Consider the following 21135-nt stretch of genomic DNA (forward strand, 5'->3'; position numbering starts at 1 on the left):
AACCGCCATTGATTATCTCCTCTGGGTCCATTCGAGCGTCCAATTATGAGCAGAGAGACGAGCCGCCGTCTCGGCAGCCTCGTCTCCGGCTCACCTTCTCCTTCACCGGGCCGATAATGATCCCGACAGACTGAGACCTGCCTCACATAATGAACTGTGAGGGAGCCGGGGGTGCAGTTTGAGCTCTAATAGGCCTAAATGATGGAGAGAGAGGTCTGACACAGAGACAGAATCACCCACGAGCGACTGGTTTTTAAAAGTGAGGCAGGCAGCTAGAGGACCACCAGAAATGTCTAATAAAAATACACTGTTAAACTCAGCATTTATCTTGTTTTGGTGATGGAGCTGCTAAATGTCTGTTGGGCTGTGGCTCATGGACTCTTGGCAGGCGTTGGGTAAACATCAGATGGTCGGCAGAAAGGGGTTTTTAAGTGGATGCAACAGATGTACAAGTGGTAGCACGTGGTTATTAGCAAGGATGTTCACAGTGACTCATTCCCCCGCCAGAGAGACACAAACTTAAATTTAGAAAACTCTCAAAATAAAAGGAAATCACACTTTGGGACTTGAATTACTTTTGTCTATTGGTTTGCTTAGTGTGGCTAATTTTAGCTTTGCATCAACAGGAAATGTGACGCATGAAAAGATAGAGCTCCACCACTACTGCAGTCCAAACAACCACAGTAGACCAGTTTGGAGCAGACATCAGGGTTACGCCGCAGGAGTTGAGTGTGCATCGTGAAGGTTTTTTTCCACTGAGCAGTCCGGTTCAGCTTGATACGGCACTTCACGCATTTATTTGTGTTTACATTGTCAAAAGTTGGGAATGGTCTCAAATAAAAGACCTGCGCCGTCCGACTTTTTGGCACCCTTCCATCGGGGCTCCAGGCTTACCTATCTGTCCCAAAAAGGGGGAGCAACACACAACAATAGAGGTTTGCACAGATGTCACTTTCAGCACACTGCTCCATAAGGAGTGGGTGAAAACGAGTGAAATTCAGACTAATATCTGCTCATATTAGTGATTTCTGGACTCGATAGAAATCCATTCTGTTTCCTGGACTATGGATATTTTTATGTGGCCAAAAATCTGATTTCCTAACAGTTATCTGGACCTGATTTCAGAGTCTGAAGCCACACATATGCCTGGTTTTTAAGTGATGGGGTGTGAAACTGAATTAATAATGGAGTTTTGTTGAGATGAGTTGATTCTCTGTATGTCATAACTTGGCAAAGCAGATGGATAGGCTCGTTTCAGTGTTTCTTACTGGCAAATCCATCTTGCAAAGCTCCCATCTGAACCGTTTGGGCCCGGTTAGAAAGTGACAGGACCAATCAGGGAGGGGCAGTACTTTCAGGCACGGCAGAGTCATGACGTAAGCAAGCAGCAACAAGAGGCCATTGCAGTTATGGAGGAAGACATTAGCGTGGATGCTGCTAAAGCGCCAGTTTTATCAGAACTTGATGACATTTATTTGTTAAAAGAAGAACAAAAATGACAAAAGTTGTGTACTAATATGTCTACTGTCACCATGCTTTGTGTTATTCCTCGCTAGCTGCGCACGCGCACCTCCATTAGCGACAGCGTCACGTTTTGTTGCTCTTATTGGCCCGTGAAGATGTGACAGACAGAACATTTATCCAATTCCACTCTGAGCTTTTTTCAAATCCTCTGCCCTTTCCCAAATGCTTAGGATTGAAGGTTTTTCAGATGGATGTGTGAAACTAATCCATCTGGTGTGTTAGGTTATGTATTTCAGTGATGAATTTACTTGTTTTACTTCAGATAACCTGTGAAAACATCACTGTGGTTGTTGAATCCTTACTCCTGTAGATCAACATACCCAGGATTTCCTATTTATTTTAGTTCAATTTTAATAGCAAATAAACCTTCAGTTCATTTTTAATGTGACAAATTTCCTGGTAAAGCTCTCAACTTTCATATCGTTTCACAGCATTTATGGAAATAACTTAACCACATGGAACTTGGGTTAATTTACAAAGGCTATTTTATTTAATCTAAGATAGATAATGATGGACTTGACCATTTCTTAGTTTTTCCCCTTCAAAACCAGCTGTGTTAAGCAGACAGGACTATTTATACAGCTAGATATTACTTTACTGTAAGGTTGATTTACTTTTGATGATATTATGGACTGTAGATGGTGGGATATTCAAAGTCTACACAATTTTACATTGGGGAACATGCTTCTGAAATTGTTGTTAGATATTTTTCACAGATTGGTGAACCTCTGTCCATCTTTACAGGTTTTGTGTCCAAAGACCTGTAAAGATGGGCATAAAAAATATGTTTATAGTTCCTAAACAACTCACAATCTTTTATCAGAAAGTCCCAATATCTTCCAAGGCTTAAGCAGCCTGATGATTATTGGTGAGTTTTGGAAACACTTGGTCCATATTTGTGAGCTCTTTGTAAATCTGGCAGAAAAACGTCTGTATTTTAATGTGAATCGACATAGAGTATCAGTGAGTCTTGATGTTTCCAGGTAGTAGGTGTTTACCTTCAAATCGTGTGAATTCACATGAAGGCGCAGGAAAACAAGCAGGAGTTCATTTGGCACAGAGATGGTGTTGCTGCTGAGGGAGTGAGAAGATAAACATGATTAACAAAACAATAAAAGTAGAACAGACTAAAATTAAAACAGTAACTTAAGATGAATTGAATTGATCTGGTGGGAAATTAGATTTTTACAGGACACACCAAGAGACACAGAGATATTAAAGCAATAAAACTGCTCCAGCATTTCACCATGGCTGCCCCTCACCACACGGTCTTTTTGTCTCCTGAATATTTTAATAGTTTTTGTTGAGGTAAAATAAAGTATTTAAAACCGTTGTGTGTCTGTGTTGTGATTTCAGGTGACTCGTAACGCGATGCGTGCCAGTCTCCCTCTGCCTCCTGGAGACATCTACAATCTGACGGTGACAGCGTGCACAGAGCGCAGCAGGAACACCTCCATGCCCAACATCATCAAACTGGGTCAGCACATATACAGACACAAAAATGTTGGAGAAACAAACCACTAAACATCTGCCAAACAGCTGCACAGATCCAGGTCAGAGCTATCAGCACAAATAATTTAAGAGCGCTCCTGATGCCTGAGGACTACATCATGACGAGGGTTGTCACGACAAGATTTTAAACTTCATTGTGATTCTGGTAAAAAATCGATATTAATACCTGTTTAATACCACAGCAGCTAAACCAGAAGTTTTAGTCACCCATACTGGGTTGTTTTTAGTTCTCAAAAATCTGCAGGCAAACTCCTGCATTCTTGCACAAAAACATTGTCAACTTTTCTCTTTATGGCAACTTTAGGTTAAAGGGATATTTCAACACTTTGGCAAATTCGTCCATTGCCATAATTCCTATAGTCTTAGTAATAGGTTCCTTACCTTCAGTTGTCGGTGCAAGCTATTTCTAGATGCCACTGCCGAGTTCGGAGCTGCTGTGCCAACTCAATGTAAGCAGACAGTATTCCGGCTTTCCCTCATCAAACTCCTCAAATACACAATCCAACAACTCCAAAACGCTCTCGTGGACAAGTTGTGACCTGCACATTCACCACGCTATGAAATAATAACGTATAATTATGTAACATTACAATGCATGAAGCAAATACTCGGAACTATTTCTTGAGTAAACCACTGGGCGGAGTGACACAGTGCAGCAGCCATGCCTGGAGTGTAGTTTCGGCTTTGCATTTAACTTTGAAACATCTCCGTCTCGTAATGTTCCATGATTATTTCATAGCATGTTTGTGACCCTGTTTATGGTTGACTCTCAGCCGAATTAGATGTTGAGATCAGAATGCTTCTTGTGTAGCCTGATGAGCAAATTTATACATTTTAATGAAAATCTAAGAAGTATTTACAAGGACAGCTAGCTAAACAGTGAACACTATGTTGGCTTGCGGCACTGTGCAGAACTTTTAGGCATGTTTGGGCCAAGAATTGAGGCTGAATTAAGGCGTGTAATAGTGAGTAAGCCCACCTGAAGGCGCTATCTGGTGGGAGCGAGGATTGACACAACCCCTGGAAAATAATCTGCTGAAAAAAAATCAACAAAGTTCACACCTTTAGGGCAGAGTGAGCATGTCCTAGGGTACTGTCCAGGTGGGTAGGAGGGTTGCCAAGAACCCCTGGTCATGCTGTGGATGTCCCATGGGCCCAGAGACAGCTGGAAGTCTTTGGACCTATCACCAAGTGTGAAAAGGCCTGGACAAAAGAGATGCCATCAAGCTTGACCTTGGCTGCTGAGCAACACATGTGTGTTGATGTGTGTTGAGCCTGACTCTAGCCACCTCACCCCCTCCAGCCCCGGGTTGTGGCACATGGGGTCCCGTGATGAATGTTTAGCGCCCTACATGGCTCAAACGTATGCAAATGACTGTATCTTAGAACAAATGTAGACATCCCTGCACTTAGCTCAGTGTTACCTTCACCCTTGCACATTGTAAGGTACTTTAAAAGTGCTTAAACTAATCACATCTATGACTGTAAACTTTCATATTCTGTTAAAAAAACACCTTTTCTGTATATTTGTTGAGTAATATAAGAGTAGGTCAACAAAAATTGTGATTGAGTCCAGGTTGTGCTGCCACAGGTGGCTCCATCTAGGAGGTAGATGTTTGTTTTTTCTCTTTATTGAAGAAAATCAATCCCTCCTTTTCACACCCACTAGCAGCTGCTGTCTCTGCCTGAAAGTGAATATGAAACTTCATCTTTTCCACTTCCTCTTCTTGCGCTCAGCTTTTTCTTATTCTCACAGTCTCAGAGTTTGTGGCTCAGCCCAGCTCCGCTCTGATCTGCTTCACTCCTACAGGATTTGTCCTCACACAGAGCGAGATTTTGAGGGTTTTATTGTTTGTTGTTGGTGTGTTTTTGTCGCAGAGCCGGCTCCTCCTCGCTCTCTGTTCGCTGTGAACGCCACACACTCGTCCGTGACTCTGCTGTGGACCGAGGAGGGCGTGGTCGACTACTACCAGGTCCTCTGCAGACCCAACAAACCCAACAAGGAGCTCAAGGTAAGACGTCGACGATTAGGGAAAGACAGGAGGTGTGGAAGAGGTCAGAATGTGGGCAGCAATTCTTAAAAACATGTTAAGATGGATACAAAGTGGCTTTAAAAGGAAAAGAGGGAACTAAAGAATGAAATAAAGAAGTAACATAACTGAATCTAATCCAGTCTAATCCAGGTAAAAACTCTCCTCTTTATTTAAAAACTGCTATTCTCAATGTTAAGCTGAAAAGGAAAACAAGCACTTTTGAAACAGCGCTGGAAAGAGGAAGTCTTTGAGGGTTTTTTTGTATTTTGTCATCAGTCAGCTAGAGAATCCAGTTTCAACTATTATATTTTCTCACTTCTGCCTTTTCTCACTGGATTTGAGAATGAAAGTCTCGACAGTAAAGCTCTTTTTGAGCAGTTTTTGAAGAGTTAAAGATGAAAAAATTTGCACTAGTAGGATTGGGTGGTTTCAACTTTTTAATATTGTTAAATCTTCCCCTAATATTTCTGTGGCATATTATATATACGACACTGTTTTAATCAAGAACCACATTACACAAGAAACAGCTCTGATCAAGCCTTCCTGTGTGCACATGCTAGCACAGCGTCTGTGCAGAGGTCATGAAGCTATCATCAGTCAGCAGAAAGGAAAGAAGACAACAGACTTTGTCTCTTCTCTGGCACAGAGCCAGGCAGCTGCGCTCTGATCATAAGCATTTTTTTTTTTATCTGAGTGGCGTGGCTTCGGCTCATTCAACAGACACACCCACACCAGCCTGGAGCAGATTTTACTGCCTCATTTTTCATAATTTTGAAATTTGATTTTATAAACTTAGAGATGTTTTATTTAACTGAAATTTGACCTGGAGGTTCATAATGCAGTGGCCTGTCAAACAACCAACCTAAAAGGGAGATTTATTATCACTCTGCAGGGCCTTGGAGGTCCAGCCCCACTGAATTTGTTAGTAAGTGGCAATCCGACAGTGTTGTTGCTAACATGCCTTTTTTTTTAAATTGAGCTGTCTTTTAATTAAAGCTGAACTCCATTAGGTGTCGGTACGATAAAGGAAACCAAAATTCATTTTTTGTGGATGCCGACACCTTCTGGCCTTGCACGTACACTATATTACCAAAAGTATTCACTCACCCATCCAAATAATGTAAATCAGGTGTTCCACTCACTTCCATGGCTGCAGGTGTATAAAATCAAGTACCTAGGCATGCAGACTGTTTCTACAAACATTTGTGAAAGAATGGGTCACTCTCAGGAGCTCAGTGAATTCCAGCGTGGTACTGGGATAGGATGCCACCTGTGCAACAAGTCCAATCGTGAAGTTTCCTCGCTCCTAAATATTTCACAGTCAACTGTCAGTGGTATTAAAACAAAGTGGAAGTGATTGGAAACAACAGCAACTCAGCCACAAAGTGGTAGGCTACATAAAATGACAGAACCGGATCAGCAGATGCTGAGGCGCATAGTGTGCAGAGGTTGCCAACTTTCTGCAGAGTCAATCGCTACGGACCTCCAGACTTCATGTGGCCTTCAGATTAGCTCAAGAACAGTGCGCAGAGAGCTTCATGGAATGGGTTTCCATGGCTTAGCAGCTGCATCCAAGCTATACATCAGCAAGTGCAATGCAAGGCGTCGGATACAGTGGGGTAAAGCACGCCGCTTTGGGATGAATTAGAGCGGAGACTGAGAGCCAGGCCTTCTCTTCCAACATCAGTGTGACCTCACAAATGCGCTTCTGGATGAATGGTCAAAAATTCCCATAAACACACTCCTCAACCTTGTGGAAAGCCTTCCCAGAAGAGTTGAAGCTGTTGCAGCTGCAAAGGGTAGACCGACATCATATTAAACCCTATGGATTAAGAATGGGATGTCACTTAAGTTCATATGCAAGTCAAGGCAGGTGAGCGAATACTTTTGGCAATAAGGTGTAGCTCTCGTCTGCTAGAAGCACAAGCGGGAATACAATGACATTTTTAAAACAGCTTCTCTCTCTCTCAATCTGAAATTCACCCAGGAAATTAAAAGAGGGTCTTCTTAGTACCTATACCTTATGGACTTCAGTTTTTAATGAACAGACTCCTAAATGTATAAATATTGGGAAGGTTCTTTGCACAATTTCCATCCTTAATTCTCTGATAATCTGTTTGATATCGCTGCAAAATAGTTTTTCAATAAAATATCTCTATGTGAATTGATATGGGATAGAACAGCTATTGCATTATTCACAGCATGTGCGACTGAAAAGTTGTTATAGTTTTGACAGTGCTACTTGTGCTAGTTTTGTAGCATTTTAACTGTAAAATAATGCAGAATTTCCTCATTTAAATCCTCCTGCTGTTTCCTCACAATTACATAAATAAATCAGATTTAATGTCCTTGGAGTTGCAAAATATCAACAAACAAAAGAGCTGCAGTGGAAATTCTGAGAAAGTGTTTGAGATTTATGGCTTAGCATTTAAAAATGGGCCAACTTTGGACTTTTGGAATGAATAAGCGCTGATTTATTTGTTAAAATATAGAAAATTGTTTAGAAATACTTCTCAAAAGTTGCAGTGTTTGTTATTAGTAACAGAATAAGTTCAACAACAAGCTCATGCTTCCTCCTGCAAAAAAAGAAGATTTACTGTGACTGCCGACTTCCTGCTGTGTTCTCGCTCCTCTCCAGATATTTTTTGCATTTATTTATTTCTAACATTTTGGTTTCGTTGTCACTTCCAGGCCCGGGAGCCTCAGACATCCACCTCTCATGTCCTGACGGTGTCTGGTCTGATTCCCTCGTCCACCTACAACTGCACCGTCACCAGCTTCAGCTACAGCACGCCGAGCAAGCCCGCACACATCACCATCAGTACCGTGGGTAGGTGGTGCTGTTTATTCCCCCAAGATTGTAGAAAACAATCAGGACACAGCATATTAACATCAAACTCCATTGAAGACAACATGACAGCCCAGAAATATGCAGCCAATATCTTTATCATGTCATTATGGCTGACTGCAGCAGAGTAGAGACGATAAATCTACTAAATTTCAGAGCTGTTAGTGCTCAAATTCTCATGACTGCAGCTCCCATGGCTTATATTGATGAAGTTTTCTTCGTTTCAGCTAAAGAGATGAACCCAAGCATCGCCGCCATCTCGGCCCTGGCCGTCCTCAGCATCCTCCTCATCAGCCTCCTCATCCTCTTCCTGCTCGTCCTCCGGAAGAAACACCTCCAGATGACAAGGTATGAAAACAGCAAACTCACTGTAAACACAGGCAGCTGAATGCAGAGTGTGAGGCTGGAGTATTCACCATGATTCACTGTTATTTTTTTACTCTTGTTTCGTAGTCTGAGCAGAAGTATTTTCAGCCGTGTAGCTGGTGGAAATTAAAACTCTTGAACATTTGACTTTCTCTCCTTTGCTGTGCTCTAACATTAACTTTGAGATTAGCAGAAGTGGGTCCGTGTGGCAACCAACCCCCAGCCCTCCATTTCGCCTCAAGAGTTTATGTCACATTTTAATCTTAGAAACAGAAACTGTCAGCTCTTACAGAAATGAGCTCCTCTTGGCAACGGCAGCAAAGGATTTAATGTCAAGTAATCAGAAACTAAGTCCACATTATGAGAGAAAAGGTAATATTTTCACTTAATAAGAAACTGTGTTTTATTGTAAGCATTTCTTTATCTTTTTTAAGAGATACTCTTTGGCTTTTTATGCCTTTTATTGATAGAGGATGACAGTAGAGAGAGTCAGAAATAGCTGTGAGAGTGGGGGTGAAACATGCAGGAAAGGGGCCCATACTACTAGGCCATCTGCAGCTTTCTGTCTGTTTTTGTTTTAAGATTGGTTTCTGACTTTTACACCTTTATCAGCTGACAGAGGAGAGTGAGAGAGAAATGGCATGGTAAAGGAGCCACATGCTGTAGGGTTCGGGTTCAAGCATGCCCACAGAAATTTCTGGGCCCCTAATTGACAGAATTCATCTTCAGATATAACTTAACAATGTTAAAGGTGTAGATCAGCTAACATTAGTACTAGCCTCCTGGTCTCAGGCTCAGATCTGGTCTGAAACTGAAGTAGAAAAAAGTTTGTTTGGTTAGGATTTTTGGCTCTTTGTTTTCTTATCCTTTCTTTTCCACTATCATGACTTTTTTTATGGTTTTTGCATGGCTGTACAGGGTTAACTAAAGGCACTTTTCAACAAAAAGTACCAGGAACCATTTAGTTTGAGGGAAATGAAGGGTTCCTGCCACCCACTATGGATTTCGTTGTTCATCAGAGTCTAAAGTCCCAGTGAGATTGAGTGTCTGCCTGGGGCATCGTGTCTGTGTATCTGTGACAGCAGCAGCATAGCTTTTCGCATGAAAACTGCATGATTCTGAATCTACAGTGTGGTACTCAACTCTCTGACTGATGATGGTGATATCAGATTGACTTTCATAGCAGGAAACAAGAAAACTTGCAGTTTCACTTTCCATTAAACAAAAAAAAATGTGTAGCATGATGTGCTTTGGTCTGTACGTCCCTGTGATGTCACTACTCCATGCATCACAATTTTTTATTTTTTAAAGGGGACGTTGCACATTTATGAACATGGGCATGTATAGGTGCCAGATTGTAGCCATTGGCTAATTTCTATTCGTAGCCCCTTGCAGGTTTATGGTATACATATAAAGTGTACATCAAGCATGTACCACAAACCAGTTAGTTTCAGAGAAGTATATTGTTCCTGCAACCCACTAATGTCATCATTTCTATCAGGCTCTAAAGTCCCAGTGAGATTATACAAATCTCTGCAATTGAGTGTCTGCCTGGGGCATCATGTCGGTGTATCTGTGACAGCAGCAGCTTAGCTTTTAGCATGAACATTTATTTACATGCAGCGACGCACAGACTCTGAATCTACAGTGCTCAACTCTCTGACTGATGATGGTGATATCAGATGGACTTTTATAGCAGGAAACAAGAAATTGGCAATTGGCTAATTTCCATTTGTAGCCAGATCGTAGCCATAGGCTGATTTCCATCCGTAGTCCCTGGTAGGTCGGTGGTATACATATAAAAGTGTACATCAAGCATGTACCAGGAACCATTTAATTCCCTGGAAACCACTACCATCTTCATTTCCATCAGGGTTTTAAATCCTGGTGAGATTATTCAAATCTTGGTAACAGACCCCTTCCATAAATTTAATTTCAATTTCAATCACCTCCTAGTTTATGAAAGAGGATTTTTTTCACACAAAATCTGTTTGATTAAGTTGATTCGACTCAACCCAGCTTAATTTATTTATATAGCGCCTTTTATTCGTAAAAAAAAGCAAGCCCTAGTGCTTCACAGAACACAAACACAGCAAAGAATAGTATGAACCTGCTGTCACAGATACACCAACATGATGCCCCAGGCAGACACTCAATCTCAATGGGACTTTCGACCTTGACAGAAATGAAAGTAGTAGTGGGCTGCAGGAACCATTTATTTCCCTGGAACTAAATGGTTTTTGGTACTTTTGGTTAAAAAATGCCTTTAGTTAATTCTGGACTCTATACAGCCATGGAAGGACCTAAAAATGTTATGAAAATGAGAAGAAAGAGCCAATGACCCTAAGTATAACCAGGTACAATTTTTTCTACTTAAGTTTCAGACCAGATCTGAGCCTGAGACCAGGAGGCTAGTACTAAAGTTAGCACTAATGTTTCTGATCTACACCTTTACATTGTTAAATCATATCTAAAGATGAATGATCTTAGCATTGTGCTGCAGATTCAGAGTTTATGCATATAAATAAATGTTGATGCTAAACTCTCCTGCTATCACAGATACACCAACATGATGCCCCACTTAAAGTTGCAATGTGCCCACTGAGTGTTCTTATTATTTGCCTTTTAAGCTTTTTAATCTAAAGATTTTACCTAAAAAGTTTATTTCTTGCCCTGTAAACGTTTCTGTAATATTCTCTCGCAGTTTGAAATATTTTTACTTTTATTTTTCATCTCTGTATGATTGGGTTTTCATCTGCACTTCTGTAAATATAAAAATGTGATGACAATGCAAATGTAGCTTTAAAGAGACTGTTACTGTTAACTGTGAAGTACCATTATCACATTTACGTTTCAGTTTAGTATTTTTGATTTTTCTGCTCTCATGCTTTACTGCTCACTTCCTCTTTTTACTGATTTGTCATCAAGTTTTTCAACTTCCTCAAACTGAAGCATGTTTTCTTCACTTTTTCCACATGTGTGTTCTTGTGTTTCAGGGAGTGCGGCGCTGAGACTTTTGTGAACTTCGCTTCATTTGAACGTGACGGGAAGCTTCCTTATAACTGGTACGACCCTCCTCTTTGGGTTTCCATCGTAGTAAAATATTTAAATGCTGCCTCTGTAAAATGATAGAATCACTCTGTCGCCCTCAGACCTGAATGATGTTTTTAACAGATTTGCCTCCGTAATCATGCATCCTCAGTTTGGATGTTGAAGCTGATAGCTGCTAACACCCCCAAAACCCCAATCAGAGGCAGATTATCGCCCGGCAGGGGATTGAAGCAGCAGATTAGGGGTTTGGACATGTAGCCACAGATTTTAGCTTGTCTGTGGCGCTTTAAACAGCGCGAGGCGATGGTGATGATGATGAAGTCAGCCCCCTGCCTGCTTTGTTTTGGGCAGCTGAATCGGGGTGTTTTTGATGATGTACGCTCAGGATTTCCCTTAATCTCAGATTAAAGGTACAAAATGCTGCTTTAGGAGAAAAGTTAAATTCTACCAAACAAGAAAAGACATTTTCACAGCGGTTTATTCTTCGAAGAAAGAGGCTTACATGTCTCTGATGTCCTGGCTGATGGATCACGTTCAGTCCGACACGTTATTGATTTAGAGATTTGGAGATCTGAGATTAATATAACAGCTGAAAGACGGTCAGTTAAGGCAGAACCTTGGCTTCCATCTGCTGTTGTATTTGACCTTCCATCACTAAATGCACATGTTCATCGAGTGTCTCTTACTGTGATGGTGGAGTTGTGTTTCTGCTTTGACTGTGCATGTTAGCAGACCTCACTGTTTGATATATGAGGGGACACTGCCACTGATGCAGATAAAAATGCAGAAAACATCCAAAAACACAAATCTCTTTAATCACAAAATAAGCATTGCTCATACCTGAAAATGTCAGATATTGATATTTAAGTGTTGATATCATGTTTAGGGCTTGATTTGATTAGATTCAGTTCAGTTTATACATACACACAACACTATCTGGATCAATTAGATGCTTTATTCTGGGTGTTTTGACCTTTATTTTGATAGGACAGCTAAAGAGAGACAGGAAATAAGGGGAGAAAAGAAGGATAAGACAGCGCCACGATCAGGACTCAAACACGCTAAGGACTTAAAACTCTGTCTGACTGCCACCTAGATCAATTAACAAAACTTAATGCAAAAAAAGCATCTTAAATAATTCACTTAAGTGTTGAACAAGCAATATCTAAAAAGACTAAGGCCCACAAAACATTAAAAAAGGGAAGAAACAGCAGAGAGACATATTTGGAAATGCAATGATATTTAAAAATATAAAGTTTACAACATAAAATTATAAATCAATGTTTATGCACAGTTTAAAAATAAAATGAAATATATCCCACATTAGATTGTGAAGCTTCTGCTTGACTGTATCGTCATGGGAATATTGCAACTTGGAAAGGTGGCTCTAACATCTTTAGGACTGTGGGAGTTTAGACAAGTGTTCATATACATATAAAGGATATATATATATATATATATATATATAAAGGATATTGTTTTATTGAAAATTAAAGCAGTCATACATTCTCCAATCGACACGCTCAACATGTTAAGTTGTTTCTTTCTTTTGAAAATAATGGGCCTTAATTAACATAATTTGGGAAATAAAATCTTGACCTCATCTGCTGATCTCCCCAGAAGTAAAAAACACATTTGCATTGCCTGTTGTGGCATATCTCAGGGCACAATTCTGGGTCCCCTTACTCTGCGCGTTTACATGTTTTCTTATTAAAAGTAGGCATTTTATATCTTAACATGATTTTTTAGTGTAGAAAATTAGGGAAGCACAACATAACCAGCATATAATCTGTACAAAGAGATTTTTGCTTAAAAAGGTAATTCTCTATAGTGAAAGCTATAAGATTTTTGCTGATATTTAAACCAGTACATCATCTTTAAATGTGTATGCTGATTGTCATTCCTTGAATTTTAAAGTGTGTTTAAAGGAATAAAGTTTCAGATCAGAACTATTTTATATACTGCCATCAGTAACAGTATCAGTTGATATTTGTAAATACCGACATATCAGATATCAGCAAAAATCCAGTGTTCTTTGTCTCAGTAGGAAATAACTCTAAACCTGACCTGAAGATGTGGAATAAAGATGCCATGACTTAATTTTTCTTTGCTAAAATTCAGGAAGTTTGAAAGTTTGTTAACTATAAACACAAAATGATATTTTAGCAACATTCAAAATTTTAATAGTGCAGTAATAGATTGAAGAAGATTCTTGCTTATTCCTTCTTAGTTTTATGTTTAATAAAAAACATTAAAAAATCGTTTCTTTTCATCAGAGCAGAAAATCTTATTTTTGCAGCACCTATTTTGATACCACATTTTTTCTCATCTTATAATTTAAAGCTTCACTTTCTTTAGTACCTCACTTTGCTAATATATAACATGTTGTCTTTTAGAAAATCCAGCTGTTATATAAACAATACATATAAAGATTTTAAGTCCAATAAGACCGTCTTTTAAGGGTTTTAATGCAGCACTAATGTTAGTGAACAAAAACCCCTGTACGGTTAAAAACCATCAGCAGACCCAGTGACGAGTCCAGGGCTGTATCTGCATCAGCGGGGCCCTGACCCCAGTAAAACAATGTTAAAGAGATCATCAGGTTCATTAAGGTGGCCGTCACATGGTTTGACGTCACCATCGAGTGACAAAATGTGGGCTGTTTCTACATAATAAGGCTGAGTGTTGCATTGTGGGAGGGGCCAGGAGGACGCAGTGATGTCACAGACTCAGGGTGGGAGGTTGTTAAATGAGACAGAGCGGCCTTTGACGTCCGGCAGCAAACAGACTCCTGTTGTCCTCCAGGGAGACAACGGGACACTTTCTGAAGGGCTGCATGATGCATTAACTGTGTGTTCAGCACTAATGTGAAGCTCTCGACGCTCTGTGCCTCTTTACTAATGGAGCACCATGTTCTGTCCCCAACCTATCGCCCCCTGGTGTCTGTTTTTTTCTTTATTTTTTATTGTGTGTGTTTTATTTTTTATTTGAACCCCCTTCAGGCGAAGAAGCCTCTTTGCCTTCCTTACCCTACTGCCATCCTGCCTTTGGACTGACTATCTTTTGGCTTTTTATATTAATCCTTGGTAAGTAAGCACTTGCAGGCTAAAATAATGCACTACAGGGGCATGTCATAGCAGAGCCACAGCCCACAGTATTGATCTGAGACATTGTTTTACTTTTATTTGAATCTAAATGATCAACAAAATGAGCCACTAGATCATAATGTCAACAGATCCCATGAAAAGACTAAACCAACGGTATTTTATAAGGGCTGCCATAATAATACCTCAGTTTTTAACTGATCTCTATAATTGTTTAAGTGCCACAGCAATGAAAATAGAGGTTCTTAGGCACCTAACATAGAGTTGTTTTTGTTGACAAACAGCATTGTTGGGAACCTCCTGCTTTCCATTTAAGTTGCACAAATATAAACAATTCTGTTAAAAATGTTTCTCTTGTATTTGCACAATTTACACAGCTCTCTCTTTTTTGGTTTAAAAATTAGACACAAATCTCAAGTTTTTTAAAGGCATTGGTACTTTTTTGTTTTTAATAAAACTAAGATTTTTTCTTTCCGTGACCAAGTATTAAGCAGCTTTATCATTTTTAGGTTTGGTGTATCTCAAGGCTCAGTTCTCAGCCCTGTTATTTTCCTCATTTATACGCCTCCTCTTAATTAATAGTCAGATTAGAGCAGTGGTTTGAAACTTTTTTGCCCCAGGCAAAATCTCAAGGCAGACTGTGTTTAAATCTATGCAAAATATCTGCTGTAACACATCAACTTAAGTTAGTTTTGTTAGTTTTAATATTTGTATGGTTGTACGAATTCTCAAGGCATCATTTGAAAATTACTCTTTTTGCAGATGATTCATTCTTTTATCTTTCAGTCACCTTATTTGATACCAGTAGTGTAACTTCACTTAAATACTATTGATGAAAATGCAATGTGTTGAATTTTTAAGCTTTGAAATTGCAAATCTTTGTTTCAATGCTTACTTTGCTTAGTTCAGTCATTTCAGATTTATTTATTTATTTTTTTTTTTTTTGACTTTTTGTGTTCTTTTTGGATGAGGATAGTGGATATATTCAGAAAAAGGGATGAGAGATTGGGAAATGACATGCAGGAAAGGAGCCACATGTTAGACTTGAACTCATGTCGCCCACTTACATGGAGAATGATTTAACTGCTAGGCCATCTGTGCCCCCTTAATTCAGTTTTCACCTTAAGACTTGTTTATTTCAATCGGTCATTTCTTGGTAAGAAAGTTGGTAGATAGGTTTTTATGCAGATGATGTGTTAGTTTATATTCCTGTTGATTGATATTAGTCATCTGGTTTTCTTCAAGTTGAAATAAATTATTTGGCTGATCCCCAATAAGCTACAAAACATCTAAGGTCATGGTGGACAGCTTGAATATTTTTACTTTTTCAAATGATGACATTAAAATGCAAAAATCGCTGAAATTTTCTGGGAATGAGTGGAATGAATAAGTCGTTTTTGGACCTCTTTTGTTGAACTTTACAGCATTACTGAAGAGGACTTTCTGTTAAATTTCAGGAAAAAGTAGCTGCTCTGCTGATGTTTTATGTAGTTGAAGCTGAGGTTAGGTAATTTCGAGGTTGAAAATGAAGAGGAAGAAACACGATGACTGTTAATGGAAATATAGGAGTCAATTTTTGTTGAGCTAGCTTTCCACCTTGCGTCATACTTTTCTATAGAAATCCTTGATTTTTTTGGTTATTGCAACAATGAGAATATCTGACTTGGATCTTTGACCTTTGTTTATGACAGTCATACCTGCTTTGGTTGTTTTCAGGGTTTGTACCTTTTGCCGAAAGGTTGATTTGGTTGGCCATAGTATTATGAATATACAAGCTACCATGTTTAGTTCGAGTCCATTGTTTTGATAATAGGTAGCTTTCTTCAGAGTTGGTTTGTCATCTATCATGTGCCTTTGAAGTTATGATGAAGATATAGTATGGGACAACCTCAGTTATCGCATTTTATATTACAATTATCTCATGTCATCTGCAAATAGTATTGCGGTCAATGCCAATAAACAGCAAAGGTCCTAAAATTGAGCCTTTTGGATCACCAGACTGAGACACCTAATTCCTTTGTTTTTAACATTTTTTTCAGTTAAAGGTATCTTCTATTTAAGTGTTTTAACATACTTTTAAATTATATAATCTCTGTTATTTCAGTGACTAATTGTTGGTATAAAAAGTACCAAAGCTTTGAAAAATGTCAGATCTGAAGTCACGAAAGAGAGAGCACAGCGTTTAGTTTGTGAGAGTCATTGGTTATTTAATATATTTCTTTTGGGTTGGTTTGTCAACCTCCGTTATCTCACTTTATATTACAATTAAATTGTGTCATCTGCAAAAAATATTTCAAGCAATGTCGATAAACAGCAAATTTTGAAACACCAGACTGAGATACTTAATTTTTTGGTATGCGAAAATCTTTTTAGTATTTAAAAGATATTTATGCAGTGTGAAAATCTATTTAAAGTACTTTTAGATGTTTTTGAAAGATATAATCTCCATTATTACAGTGACTGATTGCATAGAAAAGCACTAAAGCTTTAAAGAATTTTAGATCTTAAGTCATATTTTTACCAAACCAAAGAGAGCATTGTTTTAATTGCACAATTTCAGCACTGATGTTGCCACTACTTGTACACTACCTAGACAGCATGCAAAAGTTTGCCTGCAGATTTAAAACAAGAATGACCCAATAATTGAACTTGAGGATTTCTTTTTTGTTGCAGTGGCATCCAAACAAAAATAACCCTATCATCTGATTTTTAATAGAACCATATCAGAATTTGAAAATCTGGTTTAGTGGCAGCCCTATGATGCCAGATGTTTGTTGGTTTTTGTCTTTATGCGGGAATGTTGACAAGAAGAAAATATTCAGTATGATTTGGAAATCAAATGCAAAATTGCTCTAAAATTGCACTTTAATTTTGGGGTAAACAGGAAGTCAACAGACGACTTTTCTGTCATGTAGAACTCTGTCTGCAATTCTGTGTCTGTGGTTTCACTTTCAGAGTCACACTGATGGGATTTACTAACGTGTTGGATGTAGCATGATGCTAACTGTCGATGCTCACCACAGCTTTGCTCCATGTTTGGTGTCTGCATGATGTCTGTCTGTTTTTGAGGATTTTTCCTTTAGATTTAGACTCTTTAAGTAGCGCTGCTGTTAGTGTAGTTGTATCGTGTGTTAGCTTTGGATGCTTTAGTGCATGCTACTGGTTAAACACACTGAATGTGTCACAGAACCCTTACATCTTAAACATGCCATCAGATCGGGCATGCTGGGATTTCTGGGACTCTGTGATACGCTTGGTGTGGATCTTTTAGGAAACTGATCTGACTCCAAAAACAAATGCAGAAGCATGAAAGACGACAACCACGTTAAAGAGCTGCATGTTTGATTATCAGATTTCTGCATGAGAGCTCAGATAAATCACAAAGCATGATGTTGTTACTCTGATGTGAGAGAGACAGTGATATTTTGTAAAACTCTGTATTCCTGGGTTTGACCGATTGATGGGGCTCCATACAAGCCTTCTATGGAAGCCTAAAGCTGCCAATAATAGATAAAATTACTTAATTCAAAGTATTTGAAGTTAATGATTTTCGGAAATCTAAAATATTGATTAGGTACCATCTACTTTTCTTAACTAAATCATAATGGAAAATTGCAACAGAGGCTTTATGTCTTCAAGTTTTCCTCACAGTAACCATAAGGCTGTATAATTTACTTCAAACTTAGCACAGTTGTTACTCTCTCAAGGATGAACTGGTAGGATTTTTAATGTTAAAGGTTAACAACATTAGGCCTCATGTTCATCCCTTGGTATGTCTTTAAACAGCTTTAAAAGATTTCTTTAAACTCTGTAAAACAGCCTACTTTTACTCAGTCATATCCTCTATGCAATTTGGACGTTGTAAGTCAAAGTTCAAGGATATTTGGCCTCATGTTCATCCCTTGCTTATTAATGCAATATCTACAGAACGCTTTGAGGGATTTTCTTGATACTTTCTGCAAAGTTTGGATCAGAGTTAAGGTCAAACTGACTGGATTTATGGGCCTTAGAGCATGGTCTTTGGGCCTTATGTTCACCCTTTACTTGAGAATGTGATATCTTAGGAACACTTGTAAAATATGAGTCAAACTTGCCTTGTCTACTCTGACTTAAAAGATGCCCTTAATACTTTTGGGGGGTTATATGTCAAAAGTGCTTAGGCCTCATGTTGGGCCTTCACTTTTATAAACAAAAAATTGGAAGAATTCTTTGAGGAATTTTATTTTTAACTCTTCAAGGAATGCTCTTCAAATTTATATAAATGTCCAGTCTCATACATCAATGATGGAAGTCATAGGTCATTGGGCCTCATGTTCAACCCTTGCTTGGGAAAACAATATCTTAAACAAATCTTATGACGGATTTGACTGAATAGATTATGGAGGTTGCAAGTGAAAAATCAAGGTCTTTGGGCCTCATGTTTATCCCTTACTTGTGGAGGTAAAATTTCAAGAATGCTTAAAGGCATGTTCTCCACACTTTGTATTAATTTCAATATTACACAGGGATGAACTGATTAGATTTTGGTCATTGAGCCTCATCTTCATCCCTTGCGAGAAAACACTGAATTATAAAATTGCTTTGAGGAATGTTCTTCAAAATTCATCCACTACATTTTGGAAGTCATTGGTCACTGGGCCTCATGTTCATCCCTTGTGAATGCAATTTTTCAAAGATGCTTGAGGGATGATCTTCAAACTTTGCCCAAATATATTCTACTATTCAAAATAGAAAGTATAATCATTTTGAGATTATATGTTCAGGGCCAAGGTCACTGGGCCTCTTTTAATCACTTGCTTGTGAACACAATTTCTCAAGAATGCTTTAATTGATGTTCTTCAAGCTTTGCACAAATATTCTCTACTATTCAGAGAAGAAAGTGTGATATATGGAGACTATATGTCAAAGGCCAAGATCATTGGGCCTAATGTTCATCCCTTGTCAGTCATGATATATCTAAAGAATACTTTGAGATATTTCCTGGATGAACTGACTAGATTTAAGGGGTCTAAGGTGATAGTCCTTGGGCCTTATGTTCATCTCTCACGTATGACCACTTTATTTCAAGAACACTTCAAGGGAAGTTTTTCCAACTTTGCACAAATGCCCCCTTCAACTTAAAGATATCCTAAATCCTGTCTGAAGGTTGAGAGTCAAATGTCTTGGTCCTCCATTTGTTAAGACCATTCTTGTTAACCTATCTTAAGAACTCTTTGGAGGAATTTCCTGAAACTTTGTACCGAGTTTCAGTCTAACTCAAATAAGAACTGATGAGATTTTGAAAGTCAAAGATCAGCATCATTGGGCCTCATGCTCCTCCCTTTCTTGTGAATGCAATTTCTCAAAAATACTTCAAGGGATGTTCTTCTAACTTTGCACAAATGCCCACCCTCACTCTGGAGGTCATAGGTCATGGGGCCTCATGTGCATCCTTTGCTTAAGAATGCAACAACTCAAGAATACTTTGAGGGATTGACTTCGGACTTTGCACAAATATTCTCTACGACTCAAACTGAACATAGATCTATGAGGTTATAGGTGAAGGTCATGGGGCCTCATGTTTATCCCTTGCTTTTGAATGCAATATCTTAAGTGTGCTTTGTAAGGTCATTCCAGTTTCATCTGGAATAATTCCATCTGATATTGTTTTTTTTACCAGTTTATAGCCTTCATTCAATTATTCTTATTTATGAATGGCTTTTCACACAAAGCTAACACTTAATTCATCAAAATTTAAATTCAATTCAGATTTTTCGTGCAAAATCTTATTTCTTCAAATTTAAGTTGTCACCATGAAACATGCACATCTGGCTTTTCAAGTTAAGTAGAAGATTTTTTTTTTCATTATTGGCAGTCATAGACTTCCATAAATTAAAGAAGACATAAAAACTGATCATAGAAGTGTCCATAACCTCTGAAGATTATAACAACTTTCCACTTGGCATCTTGCTAACTCACGAATAAGACTTTGAAAGTTTTTCATTTTATTAAATTTGACTCCTTTGGCTTCCTCAGTTGAATTTTAAACATTTCAGCATCAACATAATCTATCGATCAATAACCCTATTTTTTATTAATCTTTTAGCTGAGGATTTGAATTTATCAGTATGAATAAGGGCTTAAAACCCACATTGGTCAAACCCTACATGCAGAAGTAAAGGTTGTTAACACATAGTTTAAAATCTAATGTAAGCTGTGATTTAGTCTCCCTGTAGTTAAATTAATCATCATGAGGAATTCTACATGTTTGTATTTTATAGGAGCAAGACAGCTTTAAAGAAACGGAAGCTTACAAGGTAACAAGACTAAACAACACCATGTGGCCCTCAGTCTGTGCTTTTATCTCTTTATTTTGTGTATTTGTGTGTGTTTGTGTATGTGTGCTGCCATCGCACTAATAACAGCCTTCAGCCAGAAACAGAGAACATCCCAACAGTTTAATCCAGCAGATTAAAGTGAAACTGAACCAATGGCCCAGTTTTTACCACTCAGACTGGAGGAAACTCGGCTTCAGATGGAGATAGCTGTGAAAATAATACAAATAAAGGCTGGTAATCCATGGAAATCAGGACAGTGTATTATGTCAGTGAACTCTTCATGGAAATATGAAATTCTCAGGTCTTTTATTTGTGCTTCCATTTGAAGATATAATAAGGTTGGTTAGAATTAATGCCTGTATTTTCTGACACATTGGTGT

The 21135-nt window shown here is 38.5% G+C and overlaps 1 protein-coding gene across 3 annotated transcripts in view; it reads left to right on the top strand.

Moving 5' to 3' along the window:
- Nucleotides 1-21135, top strand: part of ptpro (protein tyrosine phosphatase receptor type O) — a 67976-nt gene that overhangs the window by 35110 nt on the left and 11731 nt on the right. Inside the window, exons 12-18 of one of the 3 annotated variants that reach the window (XM_041780843.1) lie at nt 2881-3001; nt 4915-5048; nt 7761-7899; nt 8145-8265; nt 11280-11348; nt 14337-14420; nt 20699-20734. In XM_041780843.1, coding sequence (XP_041636777.1) covers nt 2881-3001; nt 4915-5048; nt 7761-7899; nt 8145-8265; nt 11280-11348; nt 14337-14420; nt 20699-20734 — 704 coding nt within the window. The remainder of the gene's footprint in view (nt 1-2880; nt 3002-4914; nt 5049-7760; nt 7900-8144; nt 8266-11279; nt 11349-14336; nt 14421-20698; nt 20735-21135) is intronic. The other 2 variants (XM_041780844.1, XM_041780845.1) reach the window with 2 other exon arrangements.

Source organism: Cheilinus undulatus, linkage group 23, assembly GCF_018320785.1.
Source record: "Cheilinus undulatus linkage group 23, ASM1832078v1, whole genome shotgun sequence".
NCBI lineage: Eukaryota > Metazoa > Chordata > Actinopteri > Labriformes > Labridae > Cheilinus > Cheilinus undulatus.